The sequence below is a fragment of the Pristis pectinata genome, chromosome 6 (assembly GCF_009764475.1).
Source record: "Pristis pectinata isolate sPriPec2 chromosome 6, sPriPec2.1.pri, whole genome shotgun sequence".
NCBI classification, from domain to species: domain Eukaryota; kingdom Metazoa; phylum Chordata; class Chondrichthyes; order Rhinopristiformes; family Pristidae; genus Pristis; species Pristis pectinata.
In genome coordinates, this window is record NC_067410.1 from 53,796,595 (window position 1) to 53,817,028 (window position 20,434).

At 44.5% G+C, this 20,434-nt stretch overlaps 1 protein-coding gene across 4 annotated transcripts in view; it reads right to left on the reverse strand.

The window, feature by feature from the left end:
* Positions 1-20,434, reverse strand: part of LOC127572033 (solute carrier organic anion transporter family member 2A1-like) — a 214,675-nt gene that overhangs the window by 63,371 nt on the left and 130,870 nt on the right. For all 4 annotated transcript variants that reach the window (XM_052018850.1, XM_052018853.1, XM_052018854.1 and 1 more), the window contains 2 exons: positions 6,206-6,407; positions 2,996-3,155 (listed from right to left, as the gene is read on the reverse strand). In XM_052018850.1, the coding sequence (XP_051874810.1) occupies positions 2,996-3,155; positions 6,206-6,407 (362 nt within the window). The remainder of the gene's footprint in view (positions 1-2,995; positions 3,156-6,205; positions 6,408-20,434) is intronic.

Consider the following 20,434-nt stretch of genomic DNA (forward strand, 5'->3'; position numbering starts at 1 on the left):
GGTGCTGGGGACTAGGTATAGAGGAGATGTCAGGGGGGACTAGGTATAGAGGAGATGTCAGGGGTAAGTTTTTTTACTCAGAGAGTGGTGAGTGCGTGGAATGGGCTGCCGGCAACAATGGTGGAGGCGGATACGATAGGGTCTTTTAAGAAACTGTTGGATAGGTACATAGAGCTGAGAAAAATAGAGGGCTATGGGTAAGCCTAGTAATTTCTGGGGTTGGGACATGTTTGGCACAGCTTTGTGGGCTGAAGGGCCTGAATTGTGCTGTCGTTTTTCTATGTTTCTGTTTCTCCTCACTCTTCCTCCCAAAATATAACACTTCACATTTCTCAGCATTAAATTTTATTTTCCATCCTGTCCTTATCTCCTTGAAGTCTATGGGAACATAGATAGAACCCAGAACAGTACAGCACAAGAGCAGGCCCCTTTGGCCCATGATGTTGTGCTGAATTAATTAATCTTGTAATTAAATGCCTAACTAAACTAATCCATTGTGCCTACATAAGTCCATATCGCTCCATTCTCTGCACATTCATGAGCCTATCCGAGCCTCTTAAATGCCTCTATCATATTTGCCTCCACCACCTTTGAACTCGCCCCCTCTCACCTTAAATACATGCCCTATAGTATTAGACACTTCGACTCTGGGAGAAAGATACTGACCATATACTGCATCTATGCTCGTATAATCTTATAAACTTTCATCAGGTCTCCCCTTAGCCTCTGCTGCTCTGGAGAAAACAACCTCTTCTTGTAGCACATGCCCTCTAATCCAGGCAGCATCCTGCTAAACTTCTTCTGCACCCTCTCCAAAGCCTCCACATTCTTCCTATAATAGGGCAATCAGAATTGAATGCAATAGTCCAGATTCAGCCTAATTAGAGTTTTATGAAGCTGCAACAGAACTTCCTGACTCTTGAACTCAATGCCTCAACTAATGTACAATAATGCAAGCATGCATACGTCTTATGTACCACCCTACCAACCTGTGCAGCCACTTTAAGGGAGCTATGTACTTGGACCTCTAGTATCGTCACTGTTAAGGGTCCTGCCATTAAAAGTCTACTGTCCCATTACATTTGATTTCCCAAAGTGCAACACCTCATATTTGGCCAGATTAAACTCCATCTGTCATTTCTCAGCCCACATCTGCAACTGATCTATGTCCCACTGTATCCTTTGGCAATCTTCTACACTGTCCACAATACCACCAATCTTTGTATCGTCTGCATACTTACCAACCCACCTTAATGATCACCTTCTCGAAAAACTCAATCAAGTTTGTAAGACACAACTTGCCCTGCACAAAGCCATGCTTACTGTCCCTAATTAGGCCATGGTTTTCCAAATGCTTATAAATCCTATCCCTAAGAATCCTCTCCAGTAGCTTCCCTACCACTGATGTGAGACTCACCAGTTTATAGTTTCCAGGATTTCCCTTCTTGAATAATGGAACAACATTAGCTACTCGCCAGTCCTCCAGGACCTCTCTTGTGACTAGAGGACACGAAGATTTTGGTCAAGGTCCCAGAATATCAGCCATGATCTGTTTGAATACAGAGTAAGCACGAGGGGCCAAACTCTTGCTTTTATTTCTTGTGTTCAACTCTTCCTAATTGTGGCATTTGCTGCTACAAATGCCTAAATATTACAGCTTCCGGTTATGTTTCTTCAGAATGGTTGGGATTGTTAAACTGCCTCTTCCCAGAAGAAAGACATGCCCCACTGATGCCTTGTTGTTCATTTCCATCAGAATATATCACTGCGTTGCATTAAGTTTCATCTTCCACCTGTCTGTCCTTTCTACCCTGTCTCAATGTGTTCTCTGACAGTCTATTCCTCACTGTTTACCACACCTCCAAGTTTGGCATTTTCTGGAAATTTGAATTTGATATTTGATGGGTGGCAGGGCAAGAGAGAGGGGGGGGGGGAGAGAGGGAGAATGTGGTTTTCCTTTCTGAAGATTTATTGGATTCATCCCAGTCCGAAAATCTAACAGCTGTATCTCCTTAACCTGAGAGAAATAATGCCTGCTGAAATGAGTAGTTGGCATAACCTTAAAGTATTTTTTAATGCAAAACAAGACATTTAGATTTCTTCATCTTTGAACCTCTCCTTTGTTCAGAGTTAGCTGCCAGGGGATACAGGGACAGGTAGCTTGTACATGCCTTGGAATGAATCCAAGGTAAAGAGCTGGTAAAGTCCAGCCCTTACCAGGATTAACTGCAGAGCTCTGATACTTTGGAACCTAATAACCTCCACATTCCTCTCCAATTTGCAATGTGAAGTGATACATTCTGATGGAAATGAACAATGAGAGGCATCAGTGGGGCATGTCTTTCATCTGGGAAGGAGCAGTTTAACAATCCCAACCATTCTGGAGAAACATAACCAGAAATATCTAGGAAGCCCAGTCCAGATGAAGGGTCTTGACCCAAAATGTTGATTGTCCATTTCCCTCCATAGATGCTGTCTGACCCGCTGAGTTCCTCCTCCAGCACCTTTGTGTGTTGCTCCAGATTTCCAGCATCTGCAGTCTCTTGTGTCTCCTCTCTAGAAATATATCATTGTTTCTTCATTGTTGCTGGATCAAGATCAAACAACATCAAACAAACTAATGGTTCAGATGCATGGGTCCCACCACATTGCTAAGAGCAATCAGGGCTGGGCAATAAATACTGGCCTTTCCAGGAATACCCACATCCTGTAAATGAATAATAGTAGTATCAGTCCAGATGAAGGGTCAAAACCTGAAACCTCAACTGCCCTTTTCTCTCTGCTGCCTGACCTGTTGAGTTCCTCCTGCATCTTGTTTGTTGCTCCAGATTCCAGCATCTGCAGTCTGTTGTCTCTCCAAAAGTAATATCATGCCTAAGAAAAGACTCAAGAAGCTTGGGGAAATATCTACTTCTCCACCCATGTTGGAACCCGCAGGAAAAATAACAGAAGCAAAGTGAGGAAAAAGATTCCTTTCTAAATCTCAAATTCTTACCAAAATCCTTCTTGTGGTGTAGTTGAAAACAGAATGACTGCAGCCTGCTTGGCACGGTGAGATATATTCCACAGCATCACTTCCACACACTGGGTGATAAGTAGAATCAAAGCAGAAGCAATGAGCATTGCAGTCAGTCTTCAGGCCGAATGAAGAAGACCTGCCCAAGTTCCAGAATTTATACATGAATATCAGGCCCAGTTTAGTTGTATATTACTTCAAAAGAAAAATTGACTTTACTTTGTGCTAACACAGAAACTGATTTTGCAGACATAAAAGCTGACACTTTTAAAATAATTCATTGTTAACAACTGTAATTGAATTGAGCCAGAAACTGTGACTTTTAGTTAAACTGTAGCTCCATGTAAGTAACTGAGCACACTCTAAATGCAGAGATGTTAATGCTGGAGCTTGAGGTACAGTAGATGAACCAAAGTTGTTCAGTGTACCATGTCATCATTTATTCTTTGCCACAGACCTCCTTCAGGAAGCTAGATATACAAATTGGGACACCAGTCAGCCATGTTCCTGATACAACTCAAACTAGAATAGTGGACATACCACTTCTCTTTCCATTTGCCATTTTGAATGCTTGAATATACCAAGGCAGTGGAAAAGGCAAAGGAAATGGAGGATGGAGTGAGAAGTGAAAAATAGCACTATAACTTCCATCCCAGTTTTGTCATCAAACATTGTCTGTGCCGTTCCCTTAGATTCAGTACATTTCACACATCCAGGTTAAGTACCTCAATAAAATAGGAATATCATGAAGACAATACTGCATACAGTTCAGGGTCAGGAAAGAAATACGAAAGGTTTGATCTAAGGGCCAGCAGTTAACCAATCAGTTGTGATCCTAAGCTGCCTAAAAAATCTATAGCCGATTTTTTTTAGATTTTCAGTTTTGTTGAAAAGACATTCATAGAATTGCACAGTACAGAAATGGGCCCTATCAGCCCACCTTGTCCATGCTGACTGTGATGTCTTTCTACACTGATCCCATTTGCTTGAATTAGGCCTGCATCCCTCTTTTGCCTTTCCAGTAGCATATGTAATGTTTTCAAAGCTAAAATCAAACAGGGCTCTTAAGGATTATAAAGAAGCCAGAAAGGAACTCAAGAAGGGAATTAGGAGAGCCAGCAGGGGCCCTAAAAGTCCTTGGCAAGTAGGATTAAAAAGAAATCCCAAGGCAGTCTATACGTACATCAAGAGCAAGCGAATAACTAGGGAGAGGGTAGAACATGTGCTTGAAGGCAGATATGGGCGAGGTCCCAAATGAGTACTTTTCATCAATATTTACCAAGGAGAAAGACGTGGAAGACAGGAGTGTGCTGTGGAGTGTGCTGATATGCTAGGGCATTTTGAGATACAGAAAGAAGTAGAGTTGGGTCTCTTGAAGAACAATAAGGTGGATAAGTCCTCAGGGCCTGATGGGATATACCCCAGTTTAATGAGAGAGGCAAGAGATGAGATTGCTGGGGCCTTGACCAAGATCTTTATCTAGCCATAGGCAAGGTCCCGTAGGACTGGCAAGTAGCTAATATTCAGTTGTTCAAGAGGGGAAATGGGGATAATCCTGGAAATTATAGATGAGTCTCACATCAGTGGTAGGGAAGCTATTGGAGAGCATCCTTGGGGATAGGATTTATGAGCATTTGGAAGCCCATGGCCCAGTTAGGGGCAGTCAGCATGGCTTTTTATGGGGCAGGTCAGGTGATCGATGAAGGTAGAGCAGTTCCATCTCCACATGCATTTTTAGTAAGGTATTCAACAAGGTCCCTCATGGTAGGCTCATTCAGAAAATTAAGATGGATGGGATCCATGGTGACTTGTCCATTTGAATTCAAGATTGCCTTGGCCAAAGAAGACAGAAGGAAGTGGTCAATGGGACTTACTAAGGCTGGAGGTCAATGACTTGTGTTTTTCACAAAAACATCCAAGGATAGGTGTGTTAGTAAATTTGCAGATGATACAAAGATTGGTGGCAATGTGGTTGGTGTTGAAGATTGCCAAAGGATATAGTGGGATATAGATCAGCTGCAGATATGGGCGGAGAAATGGCGATGGAGTTTAATTTGGGTAAGTGTGAGGTGTTACACTCTGGGAGATCAAAAGTGAAAGGGACAATACACAAAATATGCTTAACAGTGTTAATGTACAGAGGGATCTTGGGGACCAAGTACATATCTCCCTGAAAGTGGCTGCATAGGTTGAAAGGGTGGTAAAGGAGGCATATGGCATGCTTGCAAGTCAGGAAGTTATGTTGCAGCCTTTTAAAACTCTGATTAGGCTGCATCTGCAGTATTGCATTCATTTCTGTCACCCCATTATCAGAAGGGTGTGGGAGGCTTTGGTCGAGAATACAGAAGTTTACCAGGATGCTGGCTGGATTAGAGGGCATGTGCTATAAGGAGAGGTTAGACAAACTTGAATTGTTTTCTCTGGAGTGGTGGAGGCTGAGGGGAGATGTGATAGAAGCTTATGAGGTTATGAGAGGCATAGATAAAGTACACAGCCGGTATCTTTTTCCCAGGGTCGCAATATATAATACTAGAGGGTGTGCATTTAAGGTGAGAGTGGGTACGTTGAAAGGAGATGAGTGGAGCAAGTTTATTTTTTGCATGGAGTGGTGGGTGCCTAGGATGTGCTGCCAGGGGTGGTAGTGGAGGCACATATGATGGAGACATTTAAGAGGGTCTTAGACAGGCACAGGAATATTCATAAAATCAAATTAAATTGAAATTGTATAGGCAGAAGAGATTTGTTTCGTTATGCAGTTAATTAGTTCAGCACAATATCGTGGGCCAAAGGAACCATTCCTGTGCTGTACTGTTCTATGTTATCCCATCTGTCCCATGTCATTAATTACCTTGCTCTTGCCTGTCCTTCCTTACAGCTTTACTTACAGTTACCTTCCTCTCAATCCCACCACTTACTGACCAGGTGCTCTGCTTCCCATCCTTCTTCCAAACGAGTTTAAACCCACCCTCCCTTCCCTGTCCTGTGAACGAATACTGGGTTCAGGCTTCCCTGGCTCTGGGTTTTTGGAAGAATGATGTTGGTGGATGTGTGAAGAGTATTATTGGATGCAGCATGGGGACTTATCTGAGCTTGAACTGATAATCGGTACAGGATCTTGTAACTGAGTCAAACGAAGTGAGGGATCTGCTCCTCCTCTCCTTCCTGTTCCATTTCCAAACACAGGATTACCTGTTCACATCCTGATTGTAATTGATTCCAGCAATTTTCTGAGTTGAGCATCCCAAGAAAAACAGAGGAACAGTCAAAACGACGCTAATAATCAGGACACATCCAGTGTACCAGGGGATCTTCACCAGGGGTAAATTGGAATGCTTCATATAGACTCCACCCAGTAGCATCCCAATCGCAACAGCAGGCAGGGTTATAGACCCTAAGGACAGGAAAATAAGAGTCATCAGTCTGTGCTGCCACACTCCATAACCAGGCAGCATTCACAGATGTGGTTTATACGGATTTCACTGAGGTTTTTGACAAGATCCCACATGGTAGACTAGTCCACATTCCCGCTGAATCTCTTCTGCACTGTCTATTACTACCACATCCTTCCTGTAGTACGGTAATCATCTGTCTCACTAATGTTTTATACAGCTGCAACATAAAGTCCCAACTCTTACTTAGTAAATGCCTTGGCCTTTGAAGGTAAGCATACCAAATATTCTTCTCATTACCCTAGCCACCTATGTCACCACTTTCAGGGAGCTAGTGACTTGGACTCCATGGCCTCTCTCTACATCAACACTCCTAAGGTCCCTGCCATTTACTTCATTTGTTCTACCTGAATTTGATGTCCCAAACTGTATTACCTTACACTTGTCTGGATTAAATTCCATCTGCCACCACTCTGCCCAACTTTCCATCTAATCTATGTCCCACTGTATCCTTAGATACTCTTCTCCACTACATATACTCCACCAATTTTCATGTCATCTGCAAGCTCCAAATCATTTATATATGACAAACAATAAAGATTCCAGCATCAATCCCTGCAGTACACTACTTGTTAAAGACTTCCAGTCAGAAAAAACATCCATCCAGCACTACCCTCTGCTTCCTATCACCCAGCCAAGATTGGAGCCTTAATAGGGTTATGGTTATAACTAGAGATTGGATAGGCTTGGTTCATTCTCACTGGAGCTAGGAGGCTGAAGGGAGACAATTTAGAGGTTTATAAAGTTTTTGAGGGGCAAAGATCAGATAGCCTTTTTCCCCATGGCAGTGGAGTCTAGAATTAAGGGGCAAAGGATTAAGGTGAGAGGGGAGAAATTTAGGGGTGATCTGAGGAGTAGGTTTTTCACACAGAGAATAGTGAACACCTGGAACAAGCTGCCAGAAGAGGTAGTAGATGCCATTACATCTTTTAAAAAAGCATTTCGACAGGTAATTGGATCATAAAGGAGTAGAGAGATACAGACCTAATATTGGCAAATGGGATTAGTATAGATAAACATCACAGTCAGCATGGGGTGAGCCAAAAGGGCCCATTTATGTGCTGTACAGAATGATTCAATGAAAGTGTTACCACTTTCATTTATCCAAGCAGGTAGTTAAATGCAAGTACTATTAGATCTGGGGAAACCAAAAGAGAAAACACAAAAAATGACCTAAATACAGATTTGAAGATAAAGCAGGGCACTGCTTCACAACCCCAAGCTCCAGTGCACACACCTTGAGCAGTCACTGTCTTCTTCCCTCCTGGGGCATTCCCTTGGGGTTGAGGATGATGGCTTCCACTCCACTTCTGAGGAGTCGGAGGTACCTGTTCGTGAATTCTTTTAAGGTGGGATAGTTGTTGCATATCAGTTGTCACACATGGTCAACTGAGCAAGGCCATGGTCCAATTGCAAGGAGGTCCCAAATAATTGAAGACAAGGCTCTGTAACATAGACTTTATCACACGCACACACAATTTTGCCCATATCCACTTTCTCAGCCTTCCTCCATCCTATTGGTATTGGTTTATTATTATCACTTGTACCGAGGTACAGTGAAAAACTCGTCTTGCATACCGATCGTACAGGTCAATTCTGTACCCCTTTTCTACTTCAAAGCCCTCTTCCTCACTCTCCTTCCCTCTGTCTCTCCTCCTTGGGAGTGCCAGGATTCAAACCCAATGATGATGAAGGATTCTCGATACATTTCCAATTAAGGATGGTGTGTGACTTGAAAAGGAACCTGCAATTGCTGGTGTTTTCATGAGATTGAAGCCCTGCCTTTCTTGGTGGAACAGGTTAATTGGTTTGGGAGTCTAAGTAGTTGCAGTTGCAGCAGTAATAGCTGTAGCATTTGCTCCAGTGGTGGAGGGAGTGTATGTTCAGGACAGGGAACTCTATCTTTCCAACCTCTCATGTTAACCTTGTACATATCTCTCAAATCCCAATCTCCTTTGCTCCAAAGAGAACACCAACTTCTCCAACCTAACCTCTGATCAAAATCTCCCACAATTCTGGAACAATTCTGGTAAATCACCTCAACACCTTCTCAAGGACCTTCTTGCCTTGTTGTGACTAAAGCGCAGTTTTCTAGTTTTCGGTGAACCAGAAAACAACCTTTGTAAAGGCTTGGCAGAACATCCCTCCTTTTGTACTCTGTCATTATTTATTGAAGCCCAAGAAAACAAATGTTTTGTTCACTACTTTTCAAAGCGTCCTGTCACCTTTACCGATCTGAGCCTCTGAACCCCTGTGTTCTTGCACACAATTTAGAATTGTGCCATTAAGCCTACATTGCCTCTCCCTGTCCTTTGTTTTGCCAAAATACATCGCCTCACACTTGCTGCCCATTCTGGTAACCTGTGTCTCATTGCAGGTGGTTGCTCTAATACTCACTCATTGTCAAAATATCCAGGTTTGCTATTTTTAGCAACTCTGAAGAATCTATCAGACACTCATCAGTCACCCCCATTTTTTGTTTCATCACCAAGGAGACTTGGCTTTATTCCTCCACCCTTGCATCAAAGCTGTACCTGAAACACCCTTCCTTAACTTCGGAGCAGATAAGTTTTTCTTTTTTATCATTGTTATTAAGGTTTTAATTATAAGGGTTAGTTTTTAATAGGGTTGTAATTATTAGGGTTAGGTTTTTTATTAGGTACTTTTATAAGTGTTTTAGAAGTTTTAAGCAGTAAAGTGGGGGCTGGACTGCGCAGGCACGGCGTGGGCAGTTTAAAAATTGGGGACAGAAAGAAAACCAGAGGCTTCATGGGTTTCGCTTCGGAGGACTTCAGAGCAGATAAGTTTTTCTTTTTTATCATTTTTATTAGGGTTTTAATTATAAGGGTTAGTTTTTAATGGGGTTGTAATTATTAGGGTTAGATTTTTTATAAGGTACTTTTATAAGTGTTTGAAAAAGTTTTAAGTGGTAGAGTGGGGGCTGGACTGCACAGGCGTGGCGCGGGCAGTTTACGAAGCAAACAGCCTATACAGTGGGCAGCGGAGTGAGAGGGAGCAGAGTGTTCTGGGCTTTGGCTCAAGGGGCTTTGGCGTAAAGGGGTGAGGTGACTTGAGTTACGGAAGGAGTATGATTGCGGTTTCCTATACTCACTGTCAGATGTGGGAGTTCCCGGAGTCTCCCTGCTTCCGGGAAGGCAAAGTCTGTGCTCGGTGTGTCAAGTTGCAGTTCCTGAGGGACCGTGTTAGGGAACTGGAGATGCAGCTCAATGACCTTCGTCTGGTCAGGGAGAGTGAGGAGGTGATAGAGAGCAGTTATAGGCAGGTGGTCACACTGGGACCACCGGAATCAGGCAATTGGGAACAGTCAGGAGGGGGAAGGGGAAGGGGAAGAGTCAGGTACTAGAGAGTACCCCTGTGGCTGTACTCCTTGACAATAAGTACTCCTGTTTGAGTACTGTTGGGGGAGACAGCCTACCTGGGGGAAGCAACAGTGGCAGTGTTTCTGGCAGAGAGCCCGGCCCTGTGGCTCAGATGGGTAGGGAAGGAGTGAGGAGGGCACTAGTGATAGGGGACTCTACAGTTAGGTGGGCAGACAAGCAAATCTGTGGACGCAGGAAAGAAACTCGTAAGGTAGTTTGCCTCCCAGATGCCAGGGTCCAGGATGTTTCAGATCGCGTCCATGATATCCTGAAGGGGGAGGGAGAACAGCCAGAGGTCATGGTACATATTGGTACCAATGACATAGGTAGGGAGAGGAATGAAGTCCTGAAAAAAGACTACAGAGAATTAGGAAGGAAGTTGAGAAGCAGGACCTCAAAGGTAGTAATTTCTGGATTACTGCCTGTGCTAAGCGACAGTGGGTATAGGAACAGAATGAGGAGGAGGTTAAATGCATGGTTGAGGGATTGGAGTAAGGAGCAGGGATTCAGTTTTCTGGATCATTGGGGCCTCTTCTGGGGCAGGTATGACCTGTTGAAAGAGGACAGGTTGCACTTGAATCCCAGGGGGACCAACATACTGGCGGGGAGGTTTGCTAAGGCTACTGGGGAGAGTTTAAACTAGAATTGTTGGGGGGAGGGATCCGTACTGGAGAGACTGGGGAAGAGGTGTTTGACCCTCAAATAGAGGAAGCTAGTAGTAGGTACAACAGGCAGGTGATAGAGAAGGGATGTGCTCAGACAGGCTTGAGATGTGTCTATTTTAACGCAAGGAGTATTGTGAACAAGGCGGATGAGCCTAGAGCTTGGATCGATACTTGGAGCTATGATGTGGTGGCCATTACGGAGACTTGGGTGGCTCCGGGGCTGGAATGGTTGATTCAAGTACCGGGTTTTAGGTGTTTCAGGAAGGACAGGGAGGGAGGCAAAAGAGGCGGGGGAGTGGCACTGTTGATCAGAGATAGTGTCAAGGCTGTGGACGTTGTGGAGGGATTGTCTACGGAGTTTCTGTGGGTGGAGGTTTGGAACAGGAAGGGGTCGATAACTTTACTGGGTGTTTTTTATAGGCCGCCCAATAGTGACAGGGTTATTGAGGAGCAGATAGGGAAGCAGATCCTAGAAAGGTGTGAGAATAACAGAGTTGTTGTGATGGGGGATTTTAATTTCCCAAACATCGACTGGCATCTCCAGACAGTGAGGGGTTTAGATGGGGTGGAGTTTGTTAGGTGTGTTCAGGAAGGGTTCTTGACACAGTATGTAGATAGACCTACAAGAGAAGAGGCTGCGCTTGACTTCATATTGGGAAATGAACCTGGTCAGGTGTCAGATCTCTCAGTGTGAACATTTTGGTGATAGTGATCATAATTCTATCTCCTTTACAATAGCACTGGAGAGGGATAGGAACAGACAGACTAGAAAGGCGTTTACTTGGAGTAAAGGGAATTATGAGGCTCTCAGGCAGGAAATTGGAAGATTAAATTGGGAACAGATGTTCTCTGGGAAAAGTACGGAAGATATGTGGCAAATATTCAGGGGGTATTTGTGTGCAGTTCTGCATAGACATGTTCCGATGAGGTAGGGGAGTCACGAGAGGATACAGGAACCGTGGTGTACGAAGGCTATAATAAATCTAGTCAAAAGGAAAAGAAAAGCATACAAAAGGTACAGAGAGCTAGATAATGTTAGAAATCTGGAAGAGTACAAGGCTAAAAGGAAGGAACTTAAGAAAGAGATTAGGAGAGCCAGAAGGGGGCATGAGAAGGCCTTGGCGGGCAGGATTATGGATCTAGAAGAAATAGTGGAGGTACTTAATGAATACTTTACGTCAGTATTCACTACGGAAAAAGATCTAGGGGATTGTAGTGGGGACTTGCAGTGGCCTGAAAAGCTTGAGCATGTAGATATTAGAAAAGAGGTGGTGCTGAAACTTTTGGAAAGCATCAAGTTAGATAAGTCGCCGGGACGGGATGAGATGTACCCCAGGTTGCTGTGGGAGGCGAGGGAGGAGATTGTGGAGCCTCTGACGATGATCTTTGCATCGTCGATGGAGACGGGAAAGGTTCCGGAAGATTGGAGGGTTGCGGATGTTGTTCCCTTATTCAACAAGGGGAGTAGGGATAGCCCAGGGAATTATAGACTGGTGAGTCTTACCTCAGTGGTTGGTAAGCTGATGGAGAAGATCCTGAGAGGCAGGATTTATGAACATTTGGAGAGGTATAACATGATTAGGAATAGTCAGCATGGCTTTGTCAAGGGCAGGTCCTGCCTTACGAGCCTGATTGAATTTTCTGAGGATGTGACTAAGCACATCGATGAAGGGAGAGTAGTAGATGTAGTGTATATGGATTTCAGCAAGGCGTTTGATAAAGTACCCCATGCAAGGCTTATGGAGAAGGTGAGGAGACATGGGATGCAAGGGGACATTGCAGTGTGGATCCAGAACTGGCTGGGCCACAGAAGGCAAAGAGTGGTTGTTGAATGGTCGTATTCTGCGTGGAGGTCGGTGACCAGTGGTGTACCTCAGGGATCTGCACTGCGACCCTTACTCTTTGTGATTTTTATAAATGACCTGGATGAGGAAGTGGAGGGGTGGGTTAGTAAGTTTGCGGATGACATGAAGGTTGGGGGTGTTGTGGATAGTTTGGAGGGTTGTCAGAGGTTACAAAGTTGGGCTGAGAAGTGACAGATGCAGTTCAACCCAGGTAAGTGTGAAGTGGTTCATTTTGGTAGGTCAAATATATTGGTGGAATCTAGTATTAATGGTAGGACTCTTGTCAGTGTGGAGGATCAGAGGGATCTTGGGGTCCAAGTCCATAGCACGCTCAAAGCGGTTGTGCAGGCTGACTCTGTGGTAAAGAAGGCATATGGTGTATTGTCCTTCATCAATTGGGGAATTGAATTTAGGAGCCGAGAGGTATTGTTGCAGCTATGTAGGTCCCTGGTCAGACCCCACTTGGAGTACTATGCTTAGTTCTGGTTGCCTCACTACAGGAAGGATGTGGAAGCCATAGAAAGGGTGCAGAGGAGATTTACAAGGATGCTGCCTGGAATGTGGAGCATGCCTTATGAAAGCAGGTTGAGGGAACTCGGCCTTTTCTCCTTGGAGCGACGGAGGATGAGGGGGGACCTGACAGAGGTGTATAAGATGATGAGAGGTATTGATCGGGTAAATAGAGGCTTTTCCCCAGGGCTGAAATGGTGGCCAAAAGAGGACATAGGTTTAAGGTGCTGGGGAGTAGATATAGAGGAGATGTCAGGGGTAAGTTTTTTACTCAGAGAGTGGTGAATGCGTGGAATGGGCTGCCGGAAACGCTGGTGGAGGCGGATATGATCGGGTCTTTCAAGAGACTGTTGGATAGGTACATGGAGCTGAATAAAATAGAGGGTTATGGGTAAGCCTAGCAATTTCTAGGGTAGGGACATGTTCGGCACAGCTTTGTGGGCCGAAGGGCCTGAATTGTGCTGTAGTTTTTCTATGTTCTATGTTCTAAAGTCTCCAGTTACTTTTCTCTGACAACCTTTGGTTCCATTTGGCCTTGGTTAAATCCTTGCCATCCCACTTTCCAATTTAGAAGTGCTGTTTCAAATTGCTCCTTGCCCCTTTCCATTCTTCATCCAAAGTTTATAACACCATGATCATTCTTGCCCAAGTGTTCTCCATAGACACTTAGCACACCTCATTCCTGAACACCAGATCCAACGAGTCACATCCTCAGGGTGCACTCAGAGGGAACATAATGGAGTCTCATCCACTGAGTCTATATGGGTGGAACTCAAAAGTAAGAAAGGTGCAATCACGCCGGTGGGATTATACTTGCAGACCCCACCACAATAGCCAGCAGGACACTGAGGAACAGATATGCAGGCAGATAAGGGTAAGATGTAAAAATAACAGGTTTAGGCAGCAATGATCAGATAGGTTTCTTGAGGAATATAGGGTAGCAAGGAAGGAGCTGAGGAGAGCAAGAAGGGGACATGAAAAGGCCTTGGCAAGTAGGGTTAAGGAAAACCCCAAGGCATTTTTCACTTATGTGAAGAGCAGAAGGATGACGGGAGTAAAGGTAGGACCGAGTAGGGATTAAGGTGGGAAGCTGTGCCTGGAAGCTGTGGAAGTGGGTGAGGTCCTCAATGAATACTTCTCTTCAGTATTCACCAAGGAGAGAGGCCTTGATGATGCTGAGGGAACTGTTGGTAAGGTTAATGTTCCAGAGCATGTTGATATCAAGGGAGAGGATGTGTTGGAGCTGTTAGAAAATATTAGGACAGATAAGTTCCCAGGGCCTGACGGAATATTCCCCAGGCTGCTCCTCGAGGCGAGGGAGGAGATTGCTGAGCCTTTGGCTAGGACCTTTGAGTCCTCGTTGTCCATGGGAATGGTACTGGAGGATTGGAGGGTGGCAAATGTTGTCCCCTTATTCAAAAAAGGTAGTAGGGATAGTCCAGGCAATTATAGACCAGTGAGCCTTACATCTGTGGTGGGTAAGCTGTTGGAAAGGATTCTTAGAGATAGGTTCCATGGGTATTTAGAGATCAGAGACAGCCAGCATGGCTTTGTGAAGGGCAGATCATGTCTCACAAGCCTGATAGTGTTCTTCAAGGAGGTGACCAGACAGATTGATGAGGGTAGTGCAGTAGATATGGTCTACATGGATTTTAGTAAGGCATTTGTCAAGATTCCACATGGTAATCTTCTTCAGAAGGTCAGAGGGCATGGGATCCAGGGAAGCTTGGCCATATGGATTCATAATTGGCTTGCCTGCAGAAAGCAGAAGGTTGTGGTGGAGGGAGTGCACTCAGATTGGAGGGCTGTGACTAGCGGTAACCCACAAGGATTGGTTCTGGGACCTCTGCTTTTCGTGATTTTTATTAATGACTTGGATGAGGGGGTAGAAAGGTGGGTTGGCAAGTTTGAAGATGACACAAAGGTTGGTGGTGTTGTAGATAGTGTAGAGGATTGTCAAAGATTGCAGAGGGACATTGATAGGATGCAGAGCTGGGCTGAGAAGTGTGAGGTGGAGTTCAATCCGGAGAAGTGTGAGGTGGTACACTTTGGTAGGACAAACTCCAAGGCAGAGTACAAAGTTAATGGCAGGATTCTGGATAGTGTGGAGGAGCAGAGGGATCTGGGGGTTCATATCCACAGATCCCTGAAAGTTGCCTTAAGTCGAGGGATCGAGTTTAAGAGCTGCAAGGTAATGTTGCAGCTCTATAAAACTCTGGTTAGACCACACTTAGAGTACTGTGTCCAGTTCTGGTTGCCTCATTATAGGAAGGATGTGGAAGCGTTGGAAAGGGTGCAGAGGAGATTTACCAGGATGCTGCCTGGTTTAGAGAGTATGCATTATGAGGAGAGACTAAGGGAGCTGGGGCTTTACGCTTTGGAGAAAAGGAGGATGAGAGGAGACATGATAGAGGTGTACAAAATATTCAGAGGAATAGATAGAATGGACAGCCAGTACCTCTTTCCCAGGGCACCAATGCTCAATACAAGAGGGAATGGCTTTAAAGTAATGGGTGGGAAGTTCAAGGGAGATATCAGAGGAAGGTTTTTTACCCAGAGAGTGGTTGGGGCATGGAATGCGCTGCCTGGGGTGGTGGTGGAAGCAGGTACATTGGTCAAATTCAAGAAATTATACTAGATAGGCATATGGAGGAATTTAAAATAGAGAGATATGTGGAAGGGCTTAGATAGTCTTAGGCGAGGTTTAGAGGTCAGCACTACATTGTGGGCCTCTGTACTGTTCTATGTTCTAACAGGGTTGTTGTCATGGGTGACTTCAACTTCTCTAACAATAGACTGGGACCTCCTTGGTGCAAGAGGTTTAGATGGGGCAAATTTTGTCAGGTGCATACAGGAGTGTTTCTTCAATCAGTATGTAGATAGTCCAATGAGAGGAGGGGATATGCTGGACCTGGTGTTGGGAAAAGAGCCTGACCAGGTGGCTGACCTTTCAGTGTGAGGTATTTCTGGGAACAGTGATCACAACTCCTTAAGTTTTAAGATAGCTATGAATAAGGATAAGTGTGAAGCTAGTGGAAGAATATTAAATTGGAGCAGGGCAAATTACAATACTATAAAGTCATAGAGTCATATAGCACGGAAACAGGCCCTTCAGCGCAACTGGTCCAAGCCAACGAAGATGCCCCATTCAAGCTAGTCCTATTTGCCACCATTTGGCCCATAAGGTTCTAAACCTTTCCAATCCATGTACCTGTCCAAATGTCTTTAAAAAGTTGTTATTGTACATGCCTCAACCACATTCTCTGGCAGTTCATTCCGTATAGGTAATACTCTTTTTGTAAAAAAATATGCCCCTTGAGTTCTTGTGTTCCTATTAAATCTTTCCCCTATCACCTTAGATCTATGGCCTTCAGTTTTTGATTCCCTAACCTGGGGGGGCGGGGAGGGAAATGAGTGCATTCACCCTATCTGTGCCCCTCATCATTTTATAAATCTCTATTAAATCACCTCTCAGTCTCCTACACTCCAAGGAATAAAGTCCTACTGTACCAGCCTCTCCCTATAATTCAGTCCCTCAAGTCCTGGCAGCACTCTTGTAAATCTTGTAAAACAGGCTGATACGCTAGGGCATGTTGGCATGAGGAAAAAGGATGTGCTGGAACTTCTGAAAAACATTAGAATAGATAAGTCACCAGGGCCGGATGGGATATATCCAAGGTTATTATGGTAAGCGAAGGAAGAAATTGCTGTGCCTATGGCGATGTTCTTTGCATCCTCACTGGCCACAGGAATAGTGCCAGATGATTGGAGGGTGGCAAATGTTGTTCCTTTGTTTAAGAAAGGGAGTAGGGATAACCCTGGGAATTACAGACCAGTGAGTCTTACTTGAGTGGTGGGCAAATTACTGGAGAAGATTCTTAGAGACAGGATTTATGGGCATTTGGAGAAGCATAGGCTGATTAGGGACAGTCAGCATGGCTTTGTGAGGGGCAGGTTGTGCCTCACAAGTTCTGATTGAATTTTTTGAGGATGTGACAAAGCACATTGATGAAGTGGATGTGCTGTGCATGGATTTTAGTAAGGCATTTGATAAGGCTCCTCATGGAAGGCTCATTCAAAAAGTCAGGAGGCATGGGATCCAGGGAAACTTGGCCATGTGGATTCAGAATTGTCTCACCCATTGAAGACAGAGGGTGGTGGTGGATGGAGCATATTCTGCCTGGAGGTCGGTGACCAGTGGTGTTCTGCAGGGATCTGTTCTGCGACCCCTGCTCTTTGTGATTTTTATAAATGACTTGGATGAGGATGTGCAAGGGTGGGTTAGTAAGTTTGCTGATGACACGAAGGTTGGTGGTGTTGTGGATAATGTGGAAGGTTACAATAGATTATAACAGGACATTGACAGGATGCAGAGCTGGGCTGAGAAGTGGCAGATGGAGTTCAACCCGGAAAAGTGTGAAGTGCTACACTTTGGAAGATCAAATTTGAAGGCAGAATACAAAGTTAATGAAAGGACTCTTGGCAGTGTGGAGGAACAGAGGGACTTTGGAGTCCACGTCCATAGATCTCTCAAGGTTGCCGCACAGGTTGATAGGGTTATTAAGGAGGCATATGGTGTGTTGGTGTGTTGGCCTTCATTGGTCGGGGTATTGAGTTCAAGAGCCATGAGGTAATGCAGAGGTAATATAGAACTCTACAGAATTCTATACTTGGAATATGGTGTTCAGTTCTGGTCACCTCATTATAAGAAGGATGTGGAAGCTTTGGAGAGGGTATAGAGGAGACTTACCATGATACTGCCTGGATTGGAGAGCATGACTTAAGCTTAAGTGAGCTAGGGCTTTTCTGTTTGGAGAGAAGGAGGATGAGAGGTGACTTGATAGAGGTGTACAAAGTGATATGAGGCATGGATCGAGTGGACAGTCAGAGACTTTTTCCCAGGGTGAAAATGGCTAACATGAGGGGGCACAATTTTAAGGTGATTGGAGGGATATGTAAGGGTGATGTCAGGGGTAAGTTTTTTACAGAGCGGTGGGTGTGTGGAACCCACTGCCGGCAGAGGTTGTGGGGGCAGATACATTAGGGACATTTAAGAGACTCTTAGCCACATGAATGATAGAAGAATGAAGGGTTACGTGGGAGGGAAGGGTTAGAAAGATCTTAGAGCAGCATAAAACGTTGGCAATAACATAGTGGGCCAAAGGGCCTGTACTGTGTTATAATGTTGTATGTTGTATGTTTTCTGCACTCTGCACTCTTTCCAGTTTAACAACACCTTTCCTATAGTAGGGTGACTAAAACTGAACACGATACTCCAAGTGCAGCCTCTTCAGAGTCCTGTATGACCATGCCATGACCTCCCAACTTTTATACTCAATGCCCGACATGAATGTTAGCCAAAAGCTGCCTTCACCTGTCTATCTGTGACTCCACTTTCAGGGAACCAACCACGTACTCCAAGGTCCCTCTGTTCTACAACACTCCCCAGGGCCCTGCCATTCACTGTGAAAGTCCCATCTGGATTTGACTTCCCAAAATGTAACATCTCGCACTTATGCAAATTAAAATCCATTTACCATTCCTCGGCCCATTTACTCAGTTGATCAAGATCCCCCTGAAATTTTTGATAGCCTTCTTCATTGTCCACTATCCCACCTACTTTAGTGTCATCTGCAAAATTACTAACCATGCCTTATACATTCTTATCCAAATCATTGATATAGATGACAAACAGCATTGGGCTCAGCACCAATCCCTGAGGCACGCCACTAGTCACGGGCCTCCAGTCCGAGAAACAACCTTCTACCATCACCCTCTGCCTTCTGCCATCAAGCCAATTGTGTTTCCAGTTAGCTAGATGTCCCTGGATTACATGCGATCTAACCACCCAATTCAGCCTACTATGTGGAACCTTACCAAAGACCTTACTGAAGGCCATAAAAAAGACATTTACCGCCCTGCCCTCATCGACTTTCTTGGTCACAACATTAAAACTGCAATCAAGTTCATAAGGTATGATTTCCGGTGCACAAAGCCATGCTCTCCTAATCAACCCCTGTCTTTCCAGACGTACGTATATTTAATCCCTCAAAATCCTCTCCAGTAATTTACCTATCACATAAGTTCGACTTGTTGGTATACAATTCCCAGAACTTTTTTTGCCACCCTTCTTAATTAAAGGCACAACATTTGCTACTCTCCAGTCTGCCGGCACCTCACTCATGGCTAATGATGATGCAAATATCTCAGTCAGAGCTCCCCAATTTTTTCTCGAGCCTCCCACAGTGTCCTTGGATATACCTGGTCAGGCCCTGGACATTTGTCTACCTTCATACCTTTTAAGACATCCAGCACTCCTCTACTGTAATGCAGACTATCCCCAATACCTCCCCATTTACTTTTCCTAGTTCCGAAGTCTACATGTCTTTCTACATGGTAAAAACAGAGGAGAAATATTCATTGAGGAACATAGAACAGTACAGCACAGCACAGGAAGAGGCCCTTCAGCCCATAAAGTTGTGGTGAACTAATTAAACTAGTAATTAACTGCCTAACTAAACTAATCACTTCTGTCTATACAATGCCCATATCCCTCCATTCTCTGCACATTCATGTGCCTATCTAAGAGCCTCTTGAACACCACTATTGAACTTAACTCCACCACCAACCCTGGCAATGTATTCCAGGCATCCACCACTCTCCGTGTTTATAAAACAAAACTTGCCCTGCACATCTCCTTTGAATTTACCCCCTCTCACCTTAAATGCATGCCCTCTAGTATTAGACATTTTGACCCTGGGAAAAAGTTACCAGCTGCCTTCTCTATCTATGCCTCTCATAATCTTATAAACCTCGATCAGATCTCCCATCAGCCTCCGCTGCTCCAGAGAAAACAACCCTAGTTTGTCTAGCCTCCCTCATACATGCCCTCTAATCTCAGCAGCACCTTGGTAAACCTCTTCTGCACCCTCTCTAAAGCCTTCATATCCTTCCTATAATGTGGCGACCAGAATTAAATGTAATACTCCAGATGTAGCCTAAATAAAGTTTTAAAAAGCTGCAACATAACTTCCTTATTCTTGAACTCTGTGCCCTGACTAATAAAGGCAAACATGCCATACGCCTTCTTTACCACCCTATCAACCTGTGCAGCCACTTTCAGGGAGCTATACAGAGACCCCAAGATCCCTCTGTATATCAACACTGTTAAGAATCTTGCCATTAACAGTGTCCTGTCCCTTTACATTTGATCTCTGCAGGCAGGTGGGACTAGCTCGCTGGGCGACACAGTCGGCATGGACAACTTGGGCCGAAGGGCCTGTTTCCATGCTGTATGACTCCCAAAGTGCAACTCACATCTTTAGAGTCATAGAGTTATTGAAAATCTCACCCATTTCCTTTGGTTCCGCACATAGATGGGCATGCTGATCTTTAAGGGGACCTATTCGCTCCCTAGCCACCCTTTTACTCTTAATATACCTATAGAATCTCTTGGGATTTTGCCTCACCTTACCTACCAGATCCTTCTCATATCCTCTTTTTGCCCTTCTAACTTCACTTTTCAGTGCACTCCTACACTTCTTGTAGTCATCAAGGGATTCACTGGTTC